Genomic DNA, 20,282 nt, shown 5'->3' with positions numbered 1-20,282 from the left:
AAGCTGCCTGGCTGCCGGCCGCCATCTTGGCTGGCAGTTAATTTGCATATCGCCCTGATTAGCCAGTGGTAAGAGTAGCGGACATATGGCTAATTACCATATTTCTCTTTTATTAGATGGGGGTATATATATATATATATTTAAAGGTTTGAACAAAAGAAATCAAATTAAAAGTCAGTAGTGTTACTGGAGAGGGGAACTGGGCCTGCCTAGGGCCAGCAGGTAGTGTGTGGGTTCTTGAGTTCCTGCAGGAAAAATTTCACATGAGTTCAGGTGAATTTTAGAGCAGTGGTCACCAACCAGTGGTCTGCGGACCATTGGTGGTCTGTGAGGTCTGATAGGTTGGCAACCGCTGTTTTAGAGGACGTTTATTAAAGCAAGGACAATGAAACAAGGAGGACTAGGAAAATGAGCCTAGGCTGGGGTGCTTTGGCTCACTAAGAAGTGAGAGAAAAGGAGGCCTTGGAGATAGTGTCAGGGGTTTGCCTGGGATGAACTGTCACTGCCCATTGTTGCCCTGGTTGCAAGCCTCATGGGTCCCTTAGAGTTTAGGAAAGGCATGCCTGTGGGGAAAGATGCTGGCATGCACCTGGACGGAAGAGCATTAGGACCTTTGTTTTGGAGGGTTTTAAAGGCGGGGCACTTAGGGGAGGTTCTCAATAGAATATTCATCAGATTTAAGCTGATGTACTAAAATGTGGTTTATTCTCTTAACTTCATGTCTTTGGGGGTGGTTGACAAATGGCACTAATTGGATTTCTGCTCTCTGTCTCCCTGAGTAAGGTGATTTAAGCTATTTACCTCTGGTTGGGGAGAAGTGCTGATCATTTACCCTTAAGTGTCCTTGGTTTAGGGAAGACATGATTTGCTAGATGGCTGCAAACTTCTTGGCTGTAAACTGCTGTTTAACTGTCTGTTTCATTTTCCGATTTGGCTTGTCCTGGCTTACTGGCCTGTCTCAATAGTACTAGGGAAAATGCAGTTCCCACTCTCAGTTTCAGTTTCCCCTAGTTAATTACTTCCATATTCCTGAATACTTTATTCATAGTTATTTCTTGATTTTTGCAGTTTTAGATATTACTAACCATGGTAAAGTCCCCATTTCTTTTCCTGCATCCCATTAATAATGATAATTTTTGGCTAACTTGATAGTCAAAATTATATTTTGACTCTGTAAATTGTCCCTGGTGGTCAAATAGTATAATTTGACTACACTTCCTTTCTTATATGGCTCTTCCTCTCTCTCTCTCTCTCTCTCTGTCTCTCTCTCTCTCTCTCCAATTATAAGGGAAAGTTTATTTAGAAGATTGCAGAGGCAGTAGACAGGCGCTTGGAGCTTAGGAGAGAGACACGCCCCTTGAGGGATGAAAGAGGGAGGAGAGGCCCAGGTGTGCTCCAGCAAAGAGAGGGAGAGCACGGTGATTCTCCATTTTTCTTGAGATTAATAATTGCATTTTTAGTTTACCTTGTATTACTGTTTTGTATATACACATTATTTGTCACCCTCCCCTATGTTCCATAATCTTACACACATCCATTAGTAATATTTGCCGTATGTTCAAAGAAATTGTTCCTTTCCTCCCTTGTCCCTACCTCCAACTCCCACCCAGTCCCAAAGCCCTTCTTCCTTCTCAGCAGCTTTTATTCTCTGTCTACCCTTTACCCTCTCTGCTGGAAACTGCTTTCAGATCTCATGTCACCATCTTTCTCAGTTTATACCAGGGGTGGGCAAACTTTTTGACTCGAGGGCCACAATGGGTTCTTAAACTGGACCGGAGGGCCGGAACAAAAGCATGGATGGAGTGTTTGTGTGAACTAATATAAATTCAAAGTAAACATCATTACATAAAAGGGTACAGTCTCTCTTTTTTTTAGTTTTATTCATTTCAAACGGGCCGGATCTGGCGCGGGCCGTAGTTTGCCCATGGCTGGTTTATACTCTTGTTTTGTTGGAGCACATTTTTCAGCAGCTCTCTAAGAAAGAATTCATGGAAAATAATTTTTTGAGCTAATGTCTGCCTGAAAATGTCTATTTATTTTATTTTCTGCCTTTATACTTAATTGATAATTTGAATAGATTTCATGTTGCAAATAATTACATCCAGAATTTTAAAATATTACTCCATTGATTTCTAGCTTCCTAGGTCTGATATTGAGAAATGTAATACCTTCTCTTTCTCTGTTCTTCTTATTGTTATTCTGAAACATCGTAATGATATGCTTTGGTATGTTTTTTCATTTTTCTGGTTCCTTCGATTCACGGTTTATTCTGCATTTCTGGGAAATTTTTCTGTTGTATTTTTGATAATTTTCTCCCTTCGTTTCTTCATCCTTTCTGCAACTTCCATTGGTTGGATGTTGGATTTCTTGGGCTGCTTGTTTAATTTTATCTTTTTAGCTTTTATTTTCTACCTTACCTTCTTCCTCTCCCTTTCTTTTGGAAGATGTTTGGGGTTTTATTTTCTACCTCTTAACTTTTTATTTTAGCTATCTAATTTTTAATTTTAGAGCTTTCTTGTTTTCTGATTACTCCTTTTATGGCAGCTGTTCTTGCTTCATGTGTGTAGTATCTTATCTCCATAAACACATTAGTTATACTTGTTTTGTTGTTTTTAATAAATGTTTTTCTTTTCCTTGTATTTTTGCTTGTTTTTAACACATATTTCTTTTTGCTTGTTTACTTTGGATCTTTTTGTGACTGGAGGTTTTCTGCAAATGTTTAGTGATCTGTTTTCTGTTCATGTTTAAGGGTAAGGTAGTAAAAGATGGTGATAAATTCTCAGTGTCTGCTTTGGGCTCACTGCAGGATGATAGGGATTCTTCTTTAGAGGAATCTCCAATTGTAAGTGTCTGGAGGTCTATTCTCTGGGTATTCCATCTCTCCAGGGAGACATCCCCTTATTTCCCTCTTGGGTGTTGTAAACTTGGCTGCCTACAAGACAGTTCTGTAAGTGGGCTTTGAACTCCTCCTTTTTTTCTTCCCATGTCAAGACTTTTTTCCTGGTCCTTATAGAATTTTGGCTCCAATTAGTCTTCCCCTTTCCTGCCATCCAGAGTTTTCTTTCTTTTGCTTTGATGGATCAGTTACCACTCTTAAAAATATCCCTCTGTTAATGGACAGGGCCTGGTCCCGGAGCCTGTCTACCTTGGGCCGGCCTGAAGTGTGTGGGTTCTTGACTTTGTGGAGGAAAGATTTCACAACAGGAACCCAGGTAATTTTGAGAGTACATTTATTAAGGCTGGGGACTGTGAAACAAGGGAAGGCTAAGGACTCAAGAAGCAATGGGAGAGACTAGGTGGGACTGCTTTGGCTCTCTAGAAACGTTATGGGAAAAAAGTGAGCAAAGGTGGGACTGCTGTCAACGCAGTGGAAAGTCAGAGAAAAGGGGGCCTTGAGGAGCTGCTGCCCATTGCTCCCTTGGTTGCAAGTCTCATGGGGTCCCTGAGAGTTTAGGAGATTTGTGCCTAAAGTGAAGAAGAGGGGGAAGGGGAAGTACTTTTGTGCTCTTGGGAAGCATTCTGGGTCCTTTGTCTTGAGGGTTTTAAAGGCTGGGGGTTCAGGGGAGGTCTTAGGGGAGGATCTGAATAGAATATTCATCAGCTTTATGCTGATGTACCAAATGAGATTTATTTCTTTATCTGTCCTTGGGCGTGGTTGGCAAATGGTATTATTGGATTTCTACTATGTATCTCTCTGAATAGGGGGATTTAAGCTATTTTACCCTCTGGTTGCAGAGAAGTGTAAATCGTTTACTCTTAAGTGTCCTTGGTTATGGAAGATAGGATTTTTGATTTACTAGATGGCTGTAAACTGCTTAGCCATTTAACTCTGTCTCAGTTTTCCCATTCCATTTGCCAAGGAATATTCTTAGCTTCTTACTGTCCTGCCTCAACTCCTTGCTTAAAATCTATTCTCCGATGGTTTCTCATTTCCCTCTAAATACAGTACAGCTTAAATTTTTTACTATGGCCTTCAAGGATCTGTGTGATGTAGCCCTCTGCCCCATGCATCTTTTCTTTTTTCTCCCCTCTACTCTCAGCAGCCCACCAACAGGCCGACCTGGTACTTTCCTGGGTCCTCCATTGGCTCTTCACATGGCCAGTTCCTCTCATCGTTCAGGTTTTCACATCAACTGACCACATAAGTAGTCCAGCCAGTCACTCTATCGCATTTAACCTTAGTTTTCAGAGCTCTTAGCACTCTCTGAAATAAGCAATTTCATTTGTATGTTTTCCCAGTTTTGTAAGTCTCACTTATTAATTTTTTTTGTTTTGTATTTAATGGTTTTTGAGTCCTATCTAAGAAATAATTACTTACCTGAAGGTCACAAAGATTTTTCTCCTACAATTTTTTTTCAAGGAGTTTTATATTTTAGGTTTTACCTATAGGTCTGCGACCTACTTTGAGATCATTTTTGTGTATGGTTTGAGTTAAGGATTGGGGTTCTTATTTTTTACATAATTTCATCCAACTGTTTTTATTGAAAAGGCAGTTGTTGCAAATCAACTCACTCTATATGTATAGGTTTATTTCTGGACTATTCTGTTCCATTGACCTGTATATGTCTATCTTTATGTCAACTGTATAGAGTATATAGTGTTATTAATTTCAAAATATTTGGGCTATTTTAGTTTCTTTGCATTTCCTTATAAGCATCAGAATCAGCTTGTCAAAATTGATATATTGACTCTATAGGTCAAGTTGGAGAGAATTGACATTTAATGTTGAGGACTATGACCATATTATATCTTCATTTCTTAAAGGACTTTAATAGTTTATCTTAGCAATATTTTGCATATTTTGATATGTAGTCTAGTTCTTGACTAATTTCGTCTAATTTAACTGTAAAGGTTTCATATTTTTGATGCTATTGTAAATGATATTCTTTTAATGCTTGCTGATAATATGTAGAAACAAATGATTTTTGTATACAAAAATATATTTTGTATATTCTGCAAAACTGCTAAATTCATTCAAATCATTGTCATGCATTCATGTATTTGCATATTGCCTTTATATCCTGCAATCTTGCCGAATTTCACTGTTCTGTAAGATTTGGGGAGGGGAGAGGAAGCAGAGAGAATTCCTTTATTTTTTGTAAAATCTACAGGATTTTTAACCCAGAGTCATGTGAACTGTAAATGAAGATTTTTAAACCTATTGTTTTTAATTTGTATGTCTTTTAATTTTTGCCTCATTGCACCTCCAGTACAGTTTTGAAAGAAAGGGTCATCAACAGATGGTCCTTAGCACCAATTCAGTGCCAATAGGAATCCCCAATTTTGGGTATGGTGTAAGAAGAAAACTTTATTATTCATTGTAAATAGCTCAATTGTGATTCAGCATGGTTGTGAGGACATCATGGCTGTGGAACAGCATAGCTGTGAGGTGACCCTGGAGTGAGGTCCCTCTCTGGCTAGACAGCTCTGCTCTGCTCCGCTTGCTTAGGTCTGGTCTGCCCCACTTTGCCCTGCCCAGTCTGCTCCACAGACATTAGGAAAGCAATCTTCAGTCTTTGATAGAAAGGGAAAGTAAGTGTGCTCTTGGAGCCAGAGGGGCCTCTAGTTTTCAATAACAGCATTAGTAGCCTCATGTCTGGAGCCGAGGAGATAGTAACTGTGACTAACATTTGATGAGTGTTTACTATGTGCCAGGCATTCTTTTTAGCGTGTTACATGTATAATTTTTGTTACCATATTGACTCTTTGAGAGTAGGTACTGTTATCTCTGTTTGATAGAAGAAGAAACTGAGACATATAGATGTTAACCTTCCCAAATTGCAAGTAAGTTGTTGAGTTAGGATTCATGGCCAAGCAGTGTGGTTCCAACATGCTTCTAAGATATAAGTGGTTATGGTGATAATCTAGTTGACAGATAATAAGGATTTGATCTAGGGTAGAGAATGGCACTAGGAACATACAGAAGGAAACAGATGGGTGATGTTTTATTAAGGTGGAATCTGTAACACTGAGGGGGAGGGGCAATGTGCCCACTAGAGAGATGGGGAGAGGATACAGTCCCTAGTACCTAAATATAAAATCAAAAGAAGAAGCTATAAGGTATGGATGAACAATTTGATTTTTATTTGTAATAGAGGTAATATTTGGACCCATGGGAGTGTTGTAACCCCCAAAGGGAGAAGAAAATTGATAAGAGGAGAGGTTTTAAAAGGCAACTTTAAAAATGTCTTAGAGGTTTTGGATAAAAGAGTTTTGGATATGGAGGCATTATGGTTCCACATTGTGTTGATTCAGTAATGGTATCTCTAGTGGCTTATCTTCTGGTGTTGCCCAGTGTGTCATTAAGAACAGACAGTAGAGGGAGCAATAGAGGAAGTGTTGTGGTAGGAATTGGAAGAGCATGGCTCTATTTTTACTTAGCTTATATTGTCTTAGAAGTGAGCCTTAGCTGCCTTTAGAGTAAAATGAAAATAAGGTAATAGGACTGAAAGTGGAAAGAGCTTTATACAAATTGAGATTGATAGAGTGCCAGCTAGTTAACAATTTAGATACCATCATGAAGGTGGGATTATGTAAAACTCCATTGGGATGATTCCACAAAGATAAGAATTTGTGATTATTCTGTCTCTAGGCTTTTGACTTAAAAAAATCCTGAGTAATGAAATCAAATTCTCATTCCCTAATTACCTTACTTTCACCATGAAAATCTGAGAAATCTGATACAATTTTTAAATTCATTGCTTAGTTTTGCCTGGCTGGCCTTCTTCAGTGGTTATGAGTCACTTTTGAGCCTTTATTTTATCTAGAAATTGGGGATGATTCTGAGTCCAGTTAATTCAGAGGCTTAAATGGAATGTTGAATGTAAGAGCACTTTGCGAACTGTGAACTCTGTTAGAACTATTCCTCTATGTTTGTGGTGTGTTGCTGGTGAGGAATCATCACTCAAGTTCATTACTATCCTCCTGCTGCCAGCCCATTTATCTTGCATAGAAAAACAATGTATAGTGTAGTTCATTTTTTTGAGACAACTCTTGGCATACACAAGTGAATGCTCCTTTGCTTATCCCAGAATACATACCCTCTGTTACAAGCCAGTTTTTCTGATATACAGTGCTTATTTGGTATGAGCTTATTAGGTGATCTGGTCACTTGTTTCATCTCTTCCCCACTGGTGCTCCATTGCTAATCCTTTCATCCTGGAGCAAGGCACAGACTTGCCTTAATTTAAACTATAAAAAACTGCAATACTTGTTTTAACAGTCTAAATAATTGGACGAAGTATAAATTTCTGATTAATTCTGGACAGTCCTTCCCCAGACCTCCACACTTCTTTTTTTTCTCTCTCTTCCCATGTTTTCATACTAAATCCCAAGACAAGCTATAAGGCACATGCCTCATAGAATAAGGACAAGTAAGGAGTTTCTGGTCTGCATATTAGGTTTTGGTGGGAGGAATTTTATGAGCCATCTATATATTAAGTAGAGAAATATGCTAATTAACCAGGACACCATAACGGGTCGACCAGGCAGGAGGAAGTTGTGCGCAGCTTCGGGGACGAGGTGGCAGGGGCCTCTGTGCGCCTGTGCTGGGGAGGGCCTGATCAGCAGCGGCTGTGGCTGCTTCAAGGGCTGGAGAGGGAGGCAGGGCCGGACTGGCAGCGGCCCGGCTAGCGAGGCAGGGCTGGACCCGCGACTTGAGGGTGGGCGGCGCTGTGCGATTCAAAATCGTGTGCTGGGCTCCTAGTACTTGGAAAAGAGGTTCTCTCTGCTATAGGCATGTAGGGTACTGCAGGCAGGTCCCTTTTAGTAAGAGGTAGCCTGAGTTTTATTTAGTGGTATTATTTCTCCTATCCTGCTGCCCCCTAAAGACACATATACACACTTGGGAAAAGTTAGTCATTAAAGCCCAGAGTCCAAGTTAGGTTGGCCTATTCCAGTGGGCAGCAAACTCATTAGTCAACAGAGCCAAATATCAACAGTACAATGATTGAAATTTCTTTTGAGAGCCAAATTTTTTAAACTTAAACAATATAGGTAGGTACATTGTTATTAACTTAATTAGGGTACTCCTAAGCTGGCCTTTGCTAAAAACGTCCTCAATCTGATTGAGGTACGTTCGCTGAGGTCGAACCCTTCCAACTCTCCCATCCACACTCGTCTTGTATACTTGTTTTGTCTATCTTTTGTCACCTGCCCGCGATTTGCGGATGCAACTAGCACTAACCACTGCACATGAGACTGCTGACTGACTGGCTCACTCAACTTGTGCCTGAATCGTGCGCGCCTCCCCCGTGCTGCGTATCCCGCGGCCCGCCTGCACCCCGTCTCCCGTGGCCTGACCGCCGACACCCCCCACTTCTAATGCCACTTCTTCAAAATAAACTCGCCCAGGCCGAAAACCTACTTCTGTGCATGGGCCACGAAGTTTCAATCGCACTGTACGTGCGCACCCGCACGTGGTATTTTGTGGAAGAACCACACTCAAAGGGCCAAAGAACCGCACGTGGCTCGCGAACTGTGGTTTGCTGACCATGGGTCTATTCTTATGGTAAAGTCAGAGTGAACTGGTGATTCTATCCCTTGGGTCTGTGGTACCTCTCTTCCTCCCAACACACACTCCACTACATATTCCTCTCTCCTTATTTGATGATCTCTTACAACCAATAACATGTAGATAGAATGTGATGCTTCATTTTATATTATGTATCTTTCCACATGTTTTCTCTTATATTCATAGTATACAAAAGAATGAACTCTGACTACATAAATGTTATAATAAACCATTCTGTTTAACCAGACAATACAATTTTACTTGGAACAAAGATATTTAAAAAAAAATATTTTCATTGATTTCAGAGAGGAAGGGAGAGAGAGATAGAAACATCAATGATGAGAGAGAATCATTGATCGGCTGCCTCTGCAAGCCCTCTACTGGGGATTGAGCCTGCAGCTGGGCATGTGCCCTTGACTGGAATTGAACTGAGGACCCTTTAGTCCGCAGGCCGATGCTCTATCCACTGAGCAAAACTAGGGTGGAACAAAGATATTCTTTATGTCCAACTTCTGACCATCCATTGCATCATTCATCACACATCCATTGTCTCCTTGCAACTTTGCCCCACCCATCAGCAATATCTGGGCAGTGTCTTTATAGCTCCCCTTTATATACTCTGTCCAATTACTAATACTAAGGTGGCTTTTCCTGCCTTTCTGAAGTAGGATCTTCTCAAATAGGTGATCTGGTCAGTTGTTGTTTCATCTCTTCCCCACTGGTGCTCCATTGCTAATCCGTTCGTCCTTTTCCTTGGCCAATCTTCGTAATTGATCTGCAACAGTACTCATGTTTCTTCTTAACTCCATTTGTCTTTTCCAAACTTGTGTGTGCATCAGAATCATCTAGGGAACTAAAAAAATGAGTAAACACAATTTCTGGAGATTAATTTGGGAATTCAGGGAGAAGTTTTTGGGAATCTGCAATTTTTCGAAGCTCCGTAGTAGAATAAGATGAGTACCCAGTCTGAGTGATTCTTCTTGTGAATGGCTGTAATGTGGTGACCACATTATCTCCAACTGGGGTAATTTCGCTGGATATTAAATGCTTTTGAACTTCCCTTGCATTTACATGTGCCCTTTTCTCTAAAAGAGATATATGACTCTCATCTGATGCCATCTCCATCGCTACCCTAAGTAGTTCTTCTGCTACAGAGGTTGAGGACCTCTTGCTGTGTGAATATTCATCAAAGGTCACATATGTGTTGAGATTTTAAAGGAATTGAGGCAGATCCCAAGAAAATTGAAGGTTTGGGTTACACCTTATCCATTAAAAGAATTGCCTGCCAGCTCAGGGATTTGGGGCGTGAGTCCCTCAGTGGAGAACATCCTCCAGGAGCCTGTTACCTCATAAAAATAGAGGAGACATTTTACTGGAGTTTTTTCTCTAGGGTATTTTACCCACTCCCCTCCAATCTCTAAAATCACTTGAACTTTTAAGGGTAGGCCCTACAGCCATGTTCACAATACCTAACCCAGGTAGTGCACATTGGTCTTGGGGCTTACACCTGACCCAAGTTGGGACAGAGATTCCAGGTTGCTTTTTTGAGGATATGAACTGAAAAGTCACATAGACCTTGGAAAAAGCAGCCATGTGCAAGAGAAGCCCAGTAGAAAATGAAGCAAGCTTGTAGAAAACACACAATGCTGAGAGAATGGTGTCAGTTCAGAATAGCCTAGTACGAGTGCTTCCTTCCATGTGTTCTATGAGACACTTCTGTAAGCTATAGCAGTTTTCCCTTTTTTGGTTAAGTCAGGGTTTCTGTTACTAGAACTAAAAGCTGTTTTATTAAAGTAACAGGAGATGGACTATGTTTGCAATTTTCTGCTTTGTGTTTATCATAAGATCAGAACAATAAAATACTGTAGATGAATAAGTCAAGGCCCTACTTACTAGCCACAGGGAATGTGACATACCAGGCGTATGTGAAGGGATGTTAGTTAAATTACAATTTGGTCATTAAATAGTATGTACAAAGCATTTCCTCACAGTACCTGTCCCAAAGTTAGCTATTATTATATTTCCATGTCTAATTAAAATAGCCAGTGAATCTTTTATTAGCAGTTTTATCTGGTGCTGTACTATATCCTTTGTTTTTTTTCTAAGTCATGCTTTTCCTGGTATATACCCACTGGAGTTTTAGAAAAGGTACTTTTTCCAAAATACAGGGTGGGGCAAAAGTAGGTTTACAGTTGTTCATATGGAAAATAATACAAGAATTAATAAATAAAATATAAGAATAAATAGTTTTACATACTCACAACTGTAAACCTACTTTTGCCCCACCCTGTACATATGTAGTGTGTAGTTCTTCCATTCAAACTGCCTGGCATTTTTGGAAGAGGATTGTTGGGATTTCATATATATTTCTTTATTAAGTTATTACATATGTATCCTTATCCCCACATTACCCCCCTATACCTACCCCCACTCATGCCTAATATATATTTTTTATTGACTTTTAGGGAGAAAGGGAGAGGGAGAGAGAGAGATAGAAACATTAACTATGAGAGAAAATCATTGATCAGCTGCCTCCTGCACACCCCTCATTGGGGGTTGTGCCCGCAACCAAGGTACATGCCCCTGACTGGAATCGAACCCGGGACCCTTCAGTCCACAGGCCGACACTCCATCCACTGAGCCAAACTGGCTAGGGCTGCCTGGCATTTTTAGTATTGTCCCTAGTTCAGACTCTTAATACTGATAAAGAATCTGTTGTAGAAGCATTAGATTTTACTAATTATAGATACTGTGATATGGAAATCCCCCTCTCCCACATCTTCCTCCCACCTCTCTCCCCCAAATTACAGCTATGTAAGAACTTAGTCATTTTACTTAGAGGACAACTTGTTGAACTTCCCTTAATGTAGTGAACACTACAGCAGTTCTTATCAACACTACAATTTATCCCTGAACGTTGCCTTCCCAGCCTATCATTAGAATAGCCATTGTAAAAACCAAGCACAGTGGGTATTTATTCTTTGTGGCTGCCCTGCAGATGAACTCCATATGTATATTAGGGGAATTCTCTATCATGATTTTTTTTTTTTTGTGGGAAACAGTGTCACCATCCACATACTCCCTCTCCACCCTACCCTTGCACACCTTATACCCCAGGAGAATAGGGGAAAATAAGCATACTTTTCAGGGTTGTTTAGCCCCATATTTGGGGGTAAAAATGAAAGAGACGTGGAGTCGAGTGATGTAGCTGGTGTGGAGGGCAGTGGTAAGTGTGGAGGTAGGATTCTTAACGTGCTGCTCCACACTGGAGTTTCTCTCATTGGCCATCATGTTCTCAATTTTGACTTTACGATCGAATCTCTTATATTGTTTTGTTGTTACAGTGATTAAAAAAATTGGGGGGGTTGTTGTTTTATTAAAATTGGGAAAGAGAGTTTGTGATCTAATTGAGTGCTCTTATATCTCCCTAAACTGACTCCTACAGCTATCATCAGTTCCTTGTTTTTATAGATTTCCATGCTGGGAGACTTTGCTTTCTCATAATCATCCCAAGGGCACTACGGTATTTTATGGTGGGAACTCCAGTGGCGACAGCCCTTCACCATAGTTTCTTTTTAGTCAAAAGACCTTTAGTAACCTCCTTTACTTTTCTTTGTGGTCATTTTATGCCTTGTAGCCACTTTTACAGTCTTTCATCTTTATGAGGTTAAGACTCTCATCTTTGAGCTAGACTATAATTTCCTTCATGGGAAATTCACTTTCATGATCTCTGTGTAGCACAACACCTTGGGCAAATGAGTTCTTTTAACTTTTAGATTGGGTTCTCAAAACTAACCTAAGAGTTAATAAGGGTTTTCCTTAGTATATGTTGACATTAATTGGCTTTATTAATTTAAGCCACTTAGTGGCATTGGGCTATTTAAAACATAAGTCTACAGAGTATTATTTAGTTATCAATTTCTGATTTTTCTCCTGATTTTCCTGATTATCAAAACCACATGTGTCCATTGTGGAAAAATTTGGTAAGTACAGAGAAGTATTTTTTAAAAAAGTATAGATCCCCACATTGATCTACAGATTCAGTGCAGTTCCCTTCAGAATTCTTGCTGCTTTATTATTATTTTTTTTTGCAGAAATTGACAACATAATTCTAAAATTCACATTGAAATGCAAGGGACTCAGATTAGTCAAAATAGTGTAGTAAAAGACAAAGTTAGTGGGCTTATACTTGATTTCAAAACTTAACACAAAGCTTCTGTAATCAAGATGGTGTGGTACTGGCAATAAGGATAGACATACAGATCAATGAAGTAGAATTGAGAGTCCAGAAATAAACTATAACATTTATGGTCATTTATTTTTTGACAAAGTTTCTAAGAGAATTTAATGGGGTTGGGAGGAAGAACGGTGTTTTCAGCAAATTGTTTGGGAACAACTTGATGTCTGTGGGGAAGCACCGGACTTGGGTGGAATGTCTGTGGGGAGGATTCTCCGAAAGGTCGGGGCCTTTGAGAGGACCTTGCCGAAGGCAGCAGCCCCTACCTTGACTTTTCCGAACAAGTCTGACCCCCCTTCCCTCCCTGTGGTGTTTTGCTAGGATTTCAATGTTTAGTCTTTAAAGACCCGACCTTGTAAAAGCATATACTTTCTCAAGGATGTTTACCTTGCTAATTATATCTAAAGATTAATTTTAGTTCAAGCTGTTATGACAATAAAAGCTAAAGAAGACAGGCGAACAGGGCTACTTGGAGGCGATAGCCAAGTAGTGCCTTAGCCCTCTCTTTCACAGAAACGTATATTAGAATAACCATTCATCCATCGTTCAGGGTCTGCCGGTCAGCCCCAGCAATATCCACATGCAAAATAATGAATTTGGAACTCTCTCTCACAGCGTTAACTAAAATAGATCAGAGACCTAAATGTAAGAGCTGAAACTATTAGAAGAATACATAGGTATTCATGATCTAAGTTTAGTCAGTGGTTTCCTACATATGGCACAAGCAACCAAAGAAAAAATAGATAAATTATATTTCATCAAAGAAGAAATGATAAATTATGCTTTATGATAATTAAAATCTTTTGTAGTTCCAAGGACATTATCAAGACAATGAAAAGATAACCCACAGAATGACAGAAAATATTTGCAAAATCATACATTTGTTAAGGTTCTAGTGTCAAGAATGTATAAAGAACTATTACAACTTAATTATAAAAGAAAAACAACCCAATTTAAAAAAAATGGGCAAAGGAATTAAAGAGACATTTCTCTAAGAAAATAAACAATAAACACATGAAAAAATGTTCAAATCCCTAGTCATTAAGGAAATGCAAATAAAAGCCACAAGGATAAACAATTCACACCCATTAGGATGGCTATGATAAAAAAAAAGGGTGGACAATAAAAGTCTTGGTGAGGATGTAGAGAAATTGGAATTTTACATTTTGCTAGTGGGAATGTAAAATGATGCAGCTGTTTTGAAAAACAGTTTCACAAGTTGTTAAGCATAAAGTTACCATATGACCCAGCAGTTCTCATAGATATATACCTAAAAGAAATGAAAATATGTCCATGTGAAAACTTGTACACAAATTGTCATTACAGCCAAAAGTTGGAAACTTTGTTTTTTATAATAGCCAAAAACTAGACATTAGCCTTATGTTCACTAATTGGTGAATGGATTAAAAAACAGTGATTTATCCATACAATGGAATAATATTCAGCAATAAAAACGAATGAAGCAATGCAAGCAATAACATGGATGAAGAACCTTGATGATCTGAGTGAAAGAAGCCAGACACAAAAGAAAACATCTTTGTTCCATTTATAGGCATACATCAGATATTGTGGGTTTGGTTCCAGACCACCACAGTAAAGTGAATAGTGTATTAAAGCGAGTGACACAGATTTTTGGTTTTCCAGTGCATATGGAAGTTAGTTACAGTATACTGTAGTCTATTATGTGTGCAATAGCATTACTATATATATAAAAGCCTAAGTGACCGTCGCAACTGAAACAACCGAATGGACGAATGAACAGGCTGCGTGGGGCGGCCAGGCTGGCAGGGGGCTTAATGAGGGACGACCAAATGACTGAGCAGCAGGCTGTGTGGGGCAACCAGGCTGGCAGTGAGGGGCAACCAGGGTGGCAGGAGGGGGAATTAGGGGCAACCAGGCCTGTGGGGGGGCAGATGGGGGTGACCAGGCTGGCAAGCGGGGGCAGTTAGGGGTGACCAGGCCATTTGGGGGGCAGTTAGGGGTGATCAGGCAGGCAGGCAAGTGAGCGGTCAGGAGCCAGTGGTCCCAGATTGTGAGAGGAAGTCCGACTGCTGGCAGTAGGACATCCCCTGAGGGGTCCCAGATTGGAGAGGGTGCAGGCTGGTCTGAGAGGACCCCCTGTTTCATCCCCCGTGCATGAATTTCATGCACCGGGGCTCTCGTATCTAATAAAACAGTGTACATACCTTAACTGTAAAATACTTTATTGCTAAGAAATGCTAATCATCATTTGAGCCTTCATCAAGTCATAATCTTTTACTGGTGGAAGGTCTTTCCTTGAGGTTGATAGCTGCTAACTGATCACAGCAGAGGTTGTTGAAGGTTGGGGTGGCTGTGGCAATTTCCTCAAATAACAATGGAGTTTGCCACATCAGTTGACTCTTCTTCTCGTATACGATTTCTCTAAAGTGTGATGCTGTTTGATAGCATTTTACCCACAATAGAATTTACTTCAAAATTGGAGTCAGTGCTCTCAAATATGCTGCTGCTTTGTCAACTAAGTCCATGTGATAGCCTAAGTCAGCAGTTCTCAACCTGTGGGTCGCGACCCCTTTGGTGGTTGAACAACCCTTTCACAGGGGTTGCCTAAGACCATCCTGCATATCAGATATTTACATTATGATTCATAACATTAGCAACATTACATGTAGGAAGCAACGAAAATAATTTTATGATTGGGTGACAACATGAACTGTATTTAAAGGGCCAGAAGGTTGAGAACCACTGTAATCTAAGTCCTTTGTTGTCATGAGAAAGAAATACCAATCGGTTTCCTCCTGTACATGCCCTGCCTGGGAATTGAACCCGAATCTTTTTGGTATATGGGACGATACTCCAACTGAGCCACACTCGCCAAGGCTGTTTCTTTTGTATTCTCATTGAAGAAAATTTGCTTTTAGTTAATATTAGTATGGAGGTATGAATTTCCAAGTGAATAACAAAGTGTATTATTTCTTCCCAAGAAAAATGCTCTTAAATATTTTATTTTAATATAATAAACACTTTTACTTAGGTATCAAAGCTCATTATAATTTTAATGTAGATGGACTAAGCTTGGATTCTAAATTCTATTAAGGTAGAAACTGTTTCTGCCATCCTTTATAAACTCAGAGTTTATCTGTATGCCTTGTCCATAGTAAATGCTTAGAAAATACTTGTTTTATAAATGTGTATTTGTAATCACTTTTATGTATAATAATGTTTTGTAATATACTCCCCACAATTAACTGGAATGTTGTCAATTAATAACATATAATAATTATTCTTAATGTTTTTGTCTCTCTTTAGGTTGGTATTTTGTGTGGCATCTTTTTCTATCGAAATTCAAGTTTCTGCGGGAACTGGTGGGAGACACAGGATCCCAGGAGGGAGATCATGAACCTTCAGGGTCTGAAACTGAAGAGGACACTTCCTCATCTCCACACAGGATCAGATCTGCTCGCCACAGGAGGGTGCCTGCTGAGGAAGGCCACTGACCCCCACCGTCATCCTGTGGGAGTGGCTGATGAAAGGCAGCGATCCTCGGTCTTTGCAGTTGCTAAAATATTGAAGAGCATTTGTACTTGGACTTCAAGTCCAATTCAAAAAAAGATTTACATGTAAGCCATATGAACATAAAGGGAATTTAAACCAAATTGGACCATTACAAATTTTATGTTGAAGATAATCTTTTGCTTTACTAGCTTTTACTTATATACTTATTCCTTGGCTCTTGGGCTTATTGTTTTTGCACTATTGTGAATCTGTTAAATATTACAGGCTTGAACACTGTATTTTATTAGTTCTATAATGTACTCCCCCCGCCACATTTTAACTTTTCTGAACTTGGGCTACATCTCACTATTCCTGTCAACCAGGCAATAGTTGATGTAATTATCCTAGCCTGTGTGTGTGTGTGTGTGTGTGTGTGTGTGTGTGTGTGTGTGTGAGTTCACAGGTTGTCATAGTGTCATCACTGTGTCATTGCCATCAAATGTGTCAGATTTAATTGGCACTTAAAAATGTCTTCTAAAAGATTTCACTATGATTCAGCACTGAAATGACGTTGTGTATGCAGGCAAGCATGGAAGCAGAGCAGTGGGGCATACATTTGATAGTAGCAAAGCAAATATCCATCGCTAGAGGAATGACTGCAATTCCATATTTTCTTGTAAAGCAACAGCAAAATGCTTTATAGCCCCTAAGAAGGGAAGACACCCACAAGTAAAGTTGTACGACATTCTGTCACTGAGACACATGCAGAAGGATTGCCTGTCACACGCTGAGTGCTGCAGTGAAGGTGGGAGAAATTGCCAAAATCTTGGAATTAATGAAACACAACTCAAAGCAGCGAGAGGCTGGTTCGATCGATTCCTGTCAGGCAGGACCTTTGTCGTTAAGGTGTCAAACATGTTTGTCCAAAGCTTCCTGCTGTCATTAAGCAGAAGACAGTGGTAGAGCCTCCTTTCCAGAAATGCTTTTGAAGACGCCAAGGGGGCCGTTGTGAGGAGAAGGCAGGTTTCAGTGACTGATGTAAGAAGTGATTCAGAAAAGTTGCACTCAAGAGTATGAAGTTATAGTATAACTTAACCAGTTTATTCATAACACTTACATATGCACAAGACTGTGATAAAAGTCTGTTTAATTCAAAAAGTTCTGTTTCAGTAAATATAAAATAAACATTCTACGTGATACGAAAGCATTGTGTCATAATTTGATGGCCTGTGTTTTTTCCTTAGTGATAAATATGGTGCATCTGACAAGTGATGGTATCTTAGCTTAAATAAGAAATAGTTTGTACATTTATTTTTTTCTAGGATAGCAGTTAATTACTAACTTAATTCTAACTCTTATAATGTTAAAATAGTTATCCTCTATGAGACATTTTTTTGGCAACCTATTCAAGACTTGAGTAGCTTTGGAATCTGAAAACTGTCTTCAACTTTAGGGAGGTAGGATTAGTCACTCCCTTTGTATGGAAGGACTTCATGCTCAAGGCATGTGTTGTGGAGAAAACTCTTCTTCACAAATAGCAATTGAGTGGCAAGATCCCAGAGACAGGATTGAGAGAAAGTGGAGAGTGGGTGGAAATGCCTGCTTCACTATAAACTGACTTGCCAGGTCTGCATGTTTGTCCTCATTGAACTTTGGACTGAGGGTTTACTGGGGAAGAGATATGGATTAAAGAACATTTCTGTTTACTATTACCTGCTTTGTACAAGAGTGAATTGTAAAGCCAACTTATTTTACTAATTCAAGTTATTTTTATATGTTTAACCTTCATTTCTAAAGAACTAGTCACCACTATTTTATGATGGTGTGTAATTATGTTTGGTACCTCATACTTCATGCTGACAGTTTTGTTAATTAACAGTTTACTTGCTTTGACCCAAGTGATATTCCTGGTGCACACTTCTGTTGTCATTGTAGCCTTTTGTATATATGGAAAGGGAAAGATTGTAGCAGCTGAGAGTGGGGCATAATCTTTCTATTTTCATTTCCTTATTGGATGTCATTTTCTATTTTTATGTAGAGATTAAAAACAATGACACAAGTTTCATGCATTAATTTTAGTGCTTCCTACTAGCTAAATATTGCATTAAAATGATAATCAGGGGGGAAAAAAACGCCTAAAAATCTTCTTGGTACTGGGAGGATTCAATTAGATCTTTCATAGTCTAGTATTTTGAACTGTGGATTCTGCTTTATAGTGGACTAGAGGCTCAGTGCATGGATTTGTGCACTGGTGGGGTCCCTCGGCCTGGCCTGCAGGATCAGTGGACTTCTGCGCCGCCTCAGCCCTGCCTCACCTGCCAGCTCGTCAGGCTCCAGCTTGCTGTCTGTATCGATCCTGCACAGCACGAAGTAGTGTGAGAAGCGGCAGGCGGCAGGGGAGGAGCCTAAGCCCGGGCTGGGCGCTGCGCCGCTCCGGCTCATCCTGGCCCTGCTGAGCCCACCACTGTGGCCACACTTGGGCATGCAGGGGGAGTGTCCACAGGAGAGGCTCACGCCACCACAGCTGCACTCAACAGCTGTGAGCCCGGCGGCTGGCGCCCATTTATCAGCTGAGCGGTGCTCCCATTGTGGGTGCGCACTGACCACCAGAGGGCAGCTCCTGCGTTGAGTGTCTGCCCCCTGGTGGTCAGTGCGCATCATAGCTGCCAGCCAGTTGTCCGGTTGGTCGCTTAGGCTTTTATATATATAGATATCTTAGGTTTAAAGAATAATTGCTGACAACTTTTAAGTAGCTGGCCGAGCTTCCATACTATATCAGTATTAAAAACTGATGGCCGATGTAATCCCCCAAAACCTACAAGTGTCATCCACAAATTAATCTATGTAAAGGTATATATGTTGGTATTAATATTTATGCTTCAAAAATGTCTTTTTAAAAATTATTGTAAGAAATGTTCTGCTTTATTTTTTGGGGAAATATAGTCAAAAGCATACTAACCGCTCATACCCTACCATGTTTTATCTCTCAAGACAGTAAAATCCCTGATGCCAATATGAGAATCCTCCAAACTAATTCCTTCGTTTAAAGCCTTTTTCTCCTCTGTACTCCTCTGCTCCCAGTATTCTCACTTCAGTACATATTTCTAAGGCCACTGAAAGAGGAAAGAGAAATAGTTGTTAGCAGAATTATTTGTGTTATATAGTGTTTGTTTTTTTGCCCGTTTTAGAGCTTTTGTAGCTGAACTTAGCGGAACTTCATAAGGGCATTTTCAGTTTCTCAGTAGAAGATAGACTGGCCTGTGGTTAATTTTAAAGTTCAGAAGTTCTAAGCATTAAAAATGTGGTCAAGTGTTAGTTGTGTCTAAATACTCATTAACAATGTTGTTGATCAGGTATACCATCTTTTGAGGAGTAATTCCAAAATTGGGGACTGGTCAGTTGTTTCCATTACCTTCCCAAGTCTTTCTCTCTGCCTCTGAAACTCTTGTGAAAATTTCAGGTATCAAATATATTGGTAGCATTACTCTGACTTAAATGCCAAAAAACACTAAATATTTGTGTAGCACTGTTAAGTGAGGTTTTTAATATTTATGTCCAGTTAAAAATAGAATTCATTCAGTGGATTTTATAGTGTTGTTTTCATGGTGGAAACATAAATATGTAATTTGGAGGATAGCCAATTCACAGGTGCGCCAGCCCATTTCTTTAGATATTACTGGGTTTTAAAACAGCTTCAAACTGTTACTTTGTTGAAAGTTGAGAATATATTAAATAATGTTTTCACAAATACGGCATTTTAAAGCAAAACAGGTTAAGTGATTTGAAAGTAGTGCATTTTTACTTTTAAAAGTAACATTTAAAAAATTATTTTAAGTCAGTGATACAGTATTTTTTGAAGTCAGTTTTTCTGAAGTTATGTTTTAATGTAACATCATGTAACCAATGTAACTTTAGATTTTCACTGTAAACTTTTATATTTGAAGTTCACTTAAAAAGCCAATGAAGCCTGGTTGGTGTGGCTTAGTGGTTGAGCATTGACCTATAAACCAGAAGGTCATGGTTCCATTCCTGGTCAGGGCATATGCCTGGATTATGGGC

At 39.6% G+C, this 20,282-nt stretch overlaps 1 protein-coding gene across 1 annotated transcript in view; it reads left to right on the top strand.

The window, feature by feature from the left end:
• The window catches only part of SMIM13 (small integral membrane protein 13), a 31,925-nt gene extending 13,070 nt beyond the window's left edge, over positions 1-18,855 (top strand). Inside the window, exon 2 of the mRNA XM_006769730.2 lies at positions 16,038-18,855. Within this exon, the coding sequence (XP_006769793.1) occupies positions 16,038-16,225 (188 nt within the window). The 3' untranslated portion in view covers positions 16,226-18,855. The remainder of the gene's footprint in view (positions 1-16,037) is intronic.
• Positions 18,856-20,282: the final 1,427 nt, after the last annotated feature.

The sequence above is a fragment of the Myotis davidii genome, unplaced genomic scaffold (genome assembly GCF_000327345.1).
Source record: "Myotis davidii unplaced genomic scaffold, ASM32734v1 scaffold62, whole genome shotgun sequence".
NCBI classification, from domain to species: Eukaryota; Metazoa; Chordata; class Mammalia; order Chiroptera; family Vespertilionidae; genus Myotis; species Myotis davidii.
The sequence above is the reverse complement of the archived record's forward strand: the minus strand, read 5'-3'. Positions and strand labels throughout refer to the sequence as shown.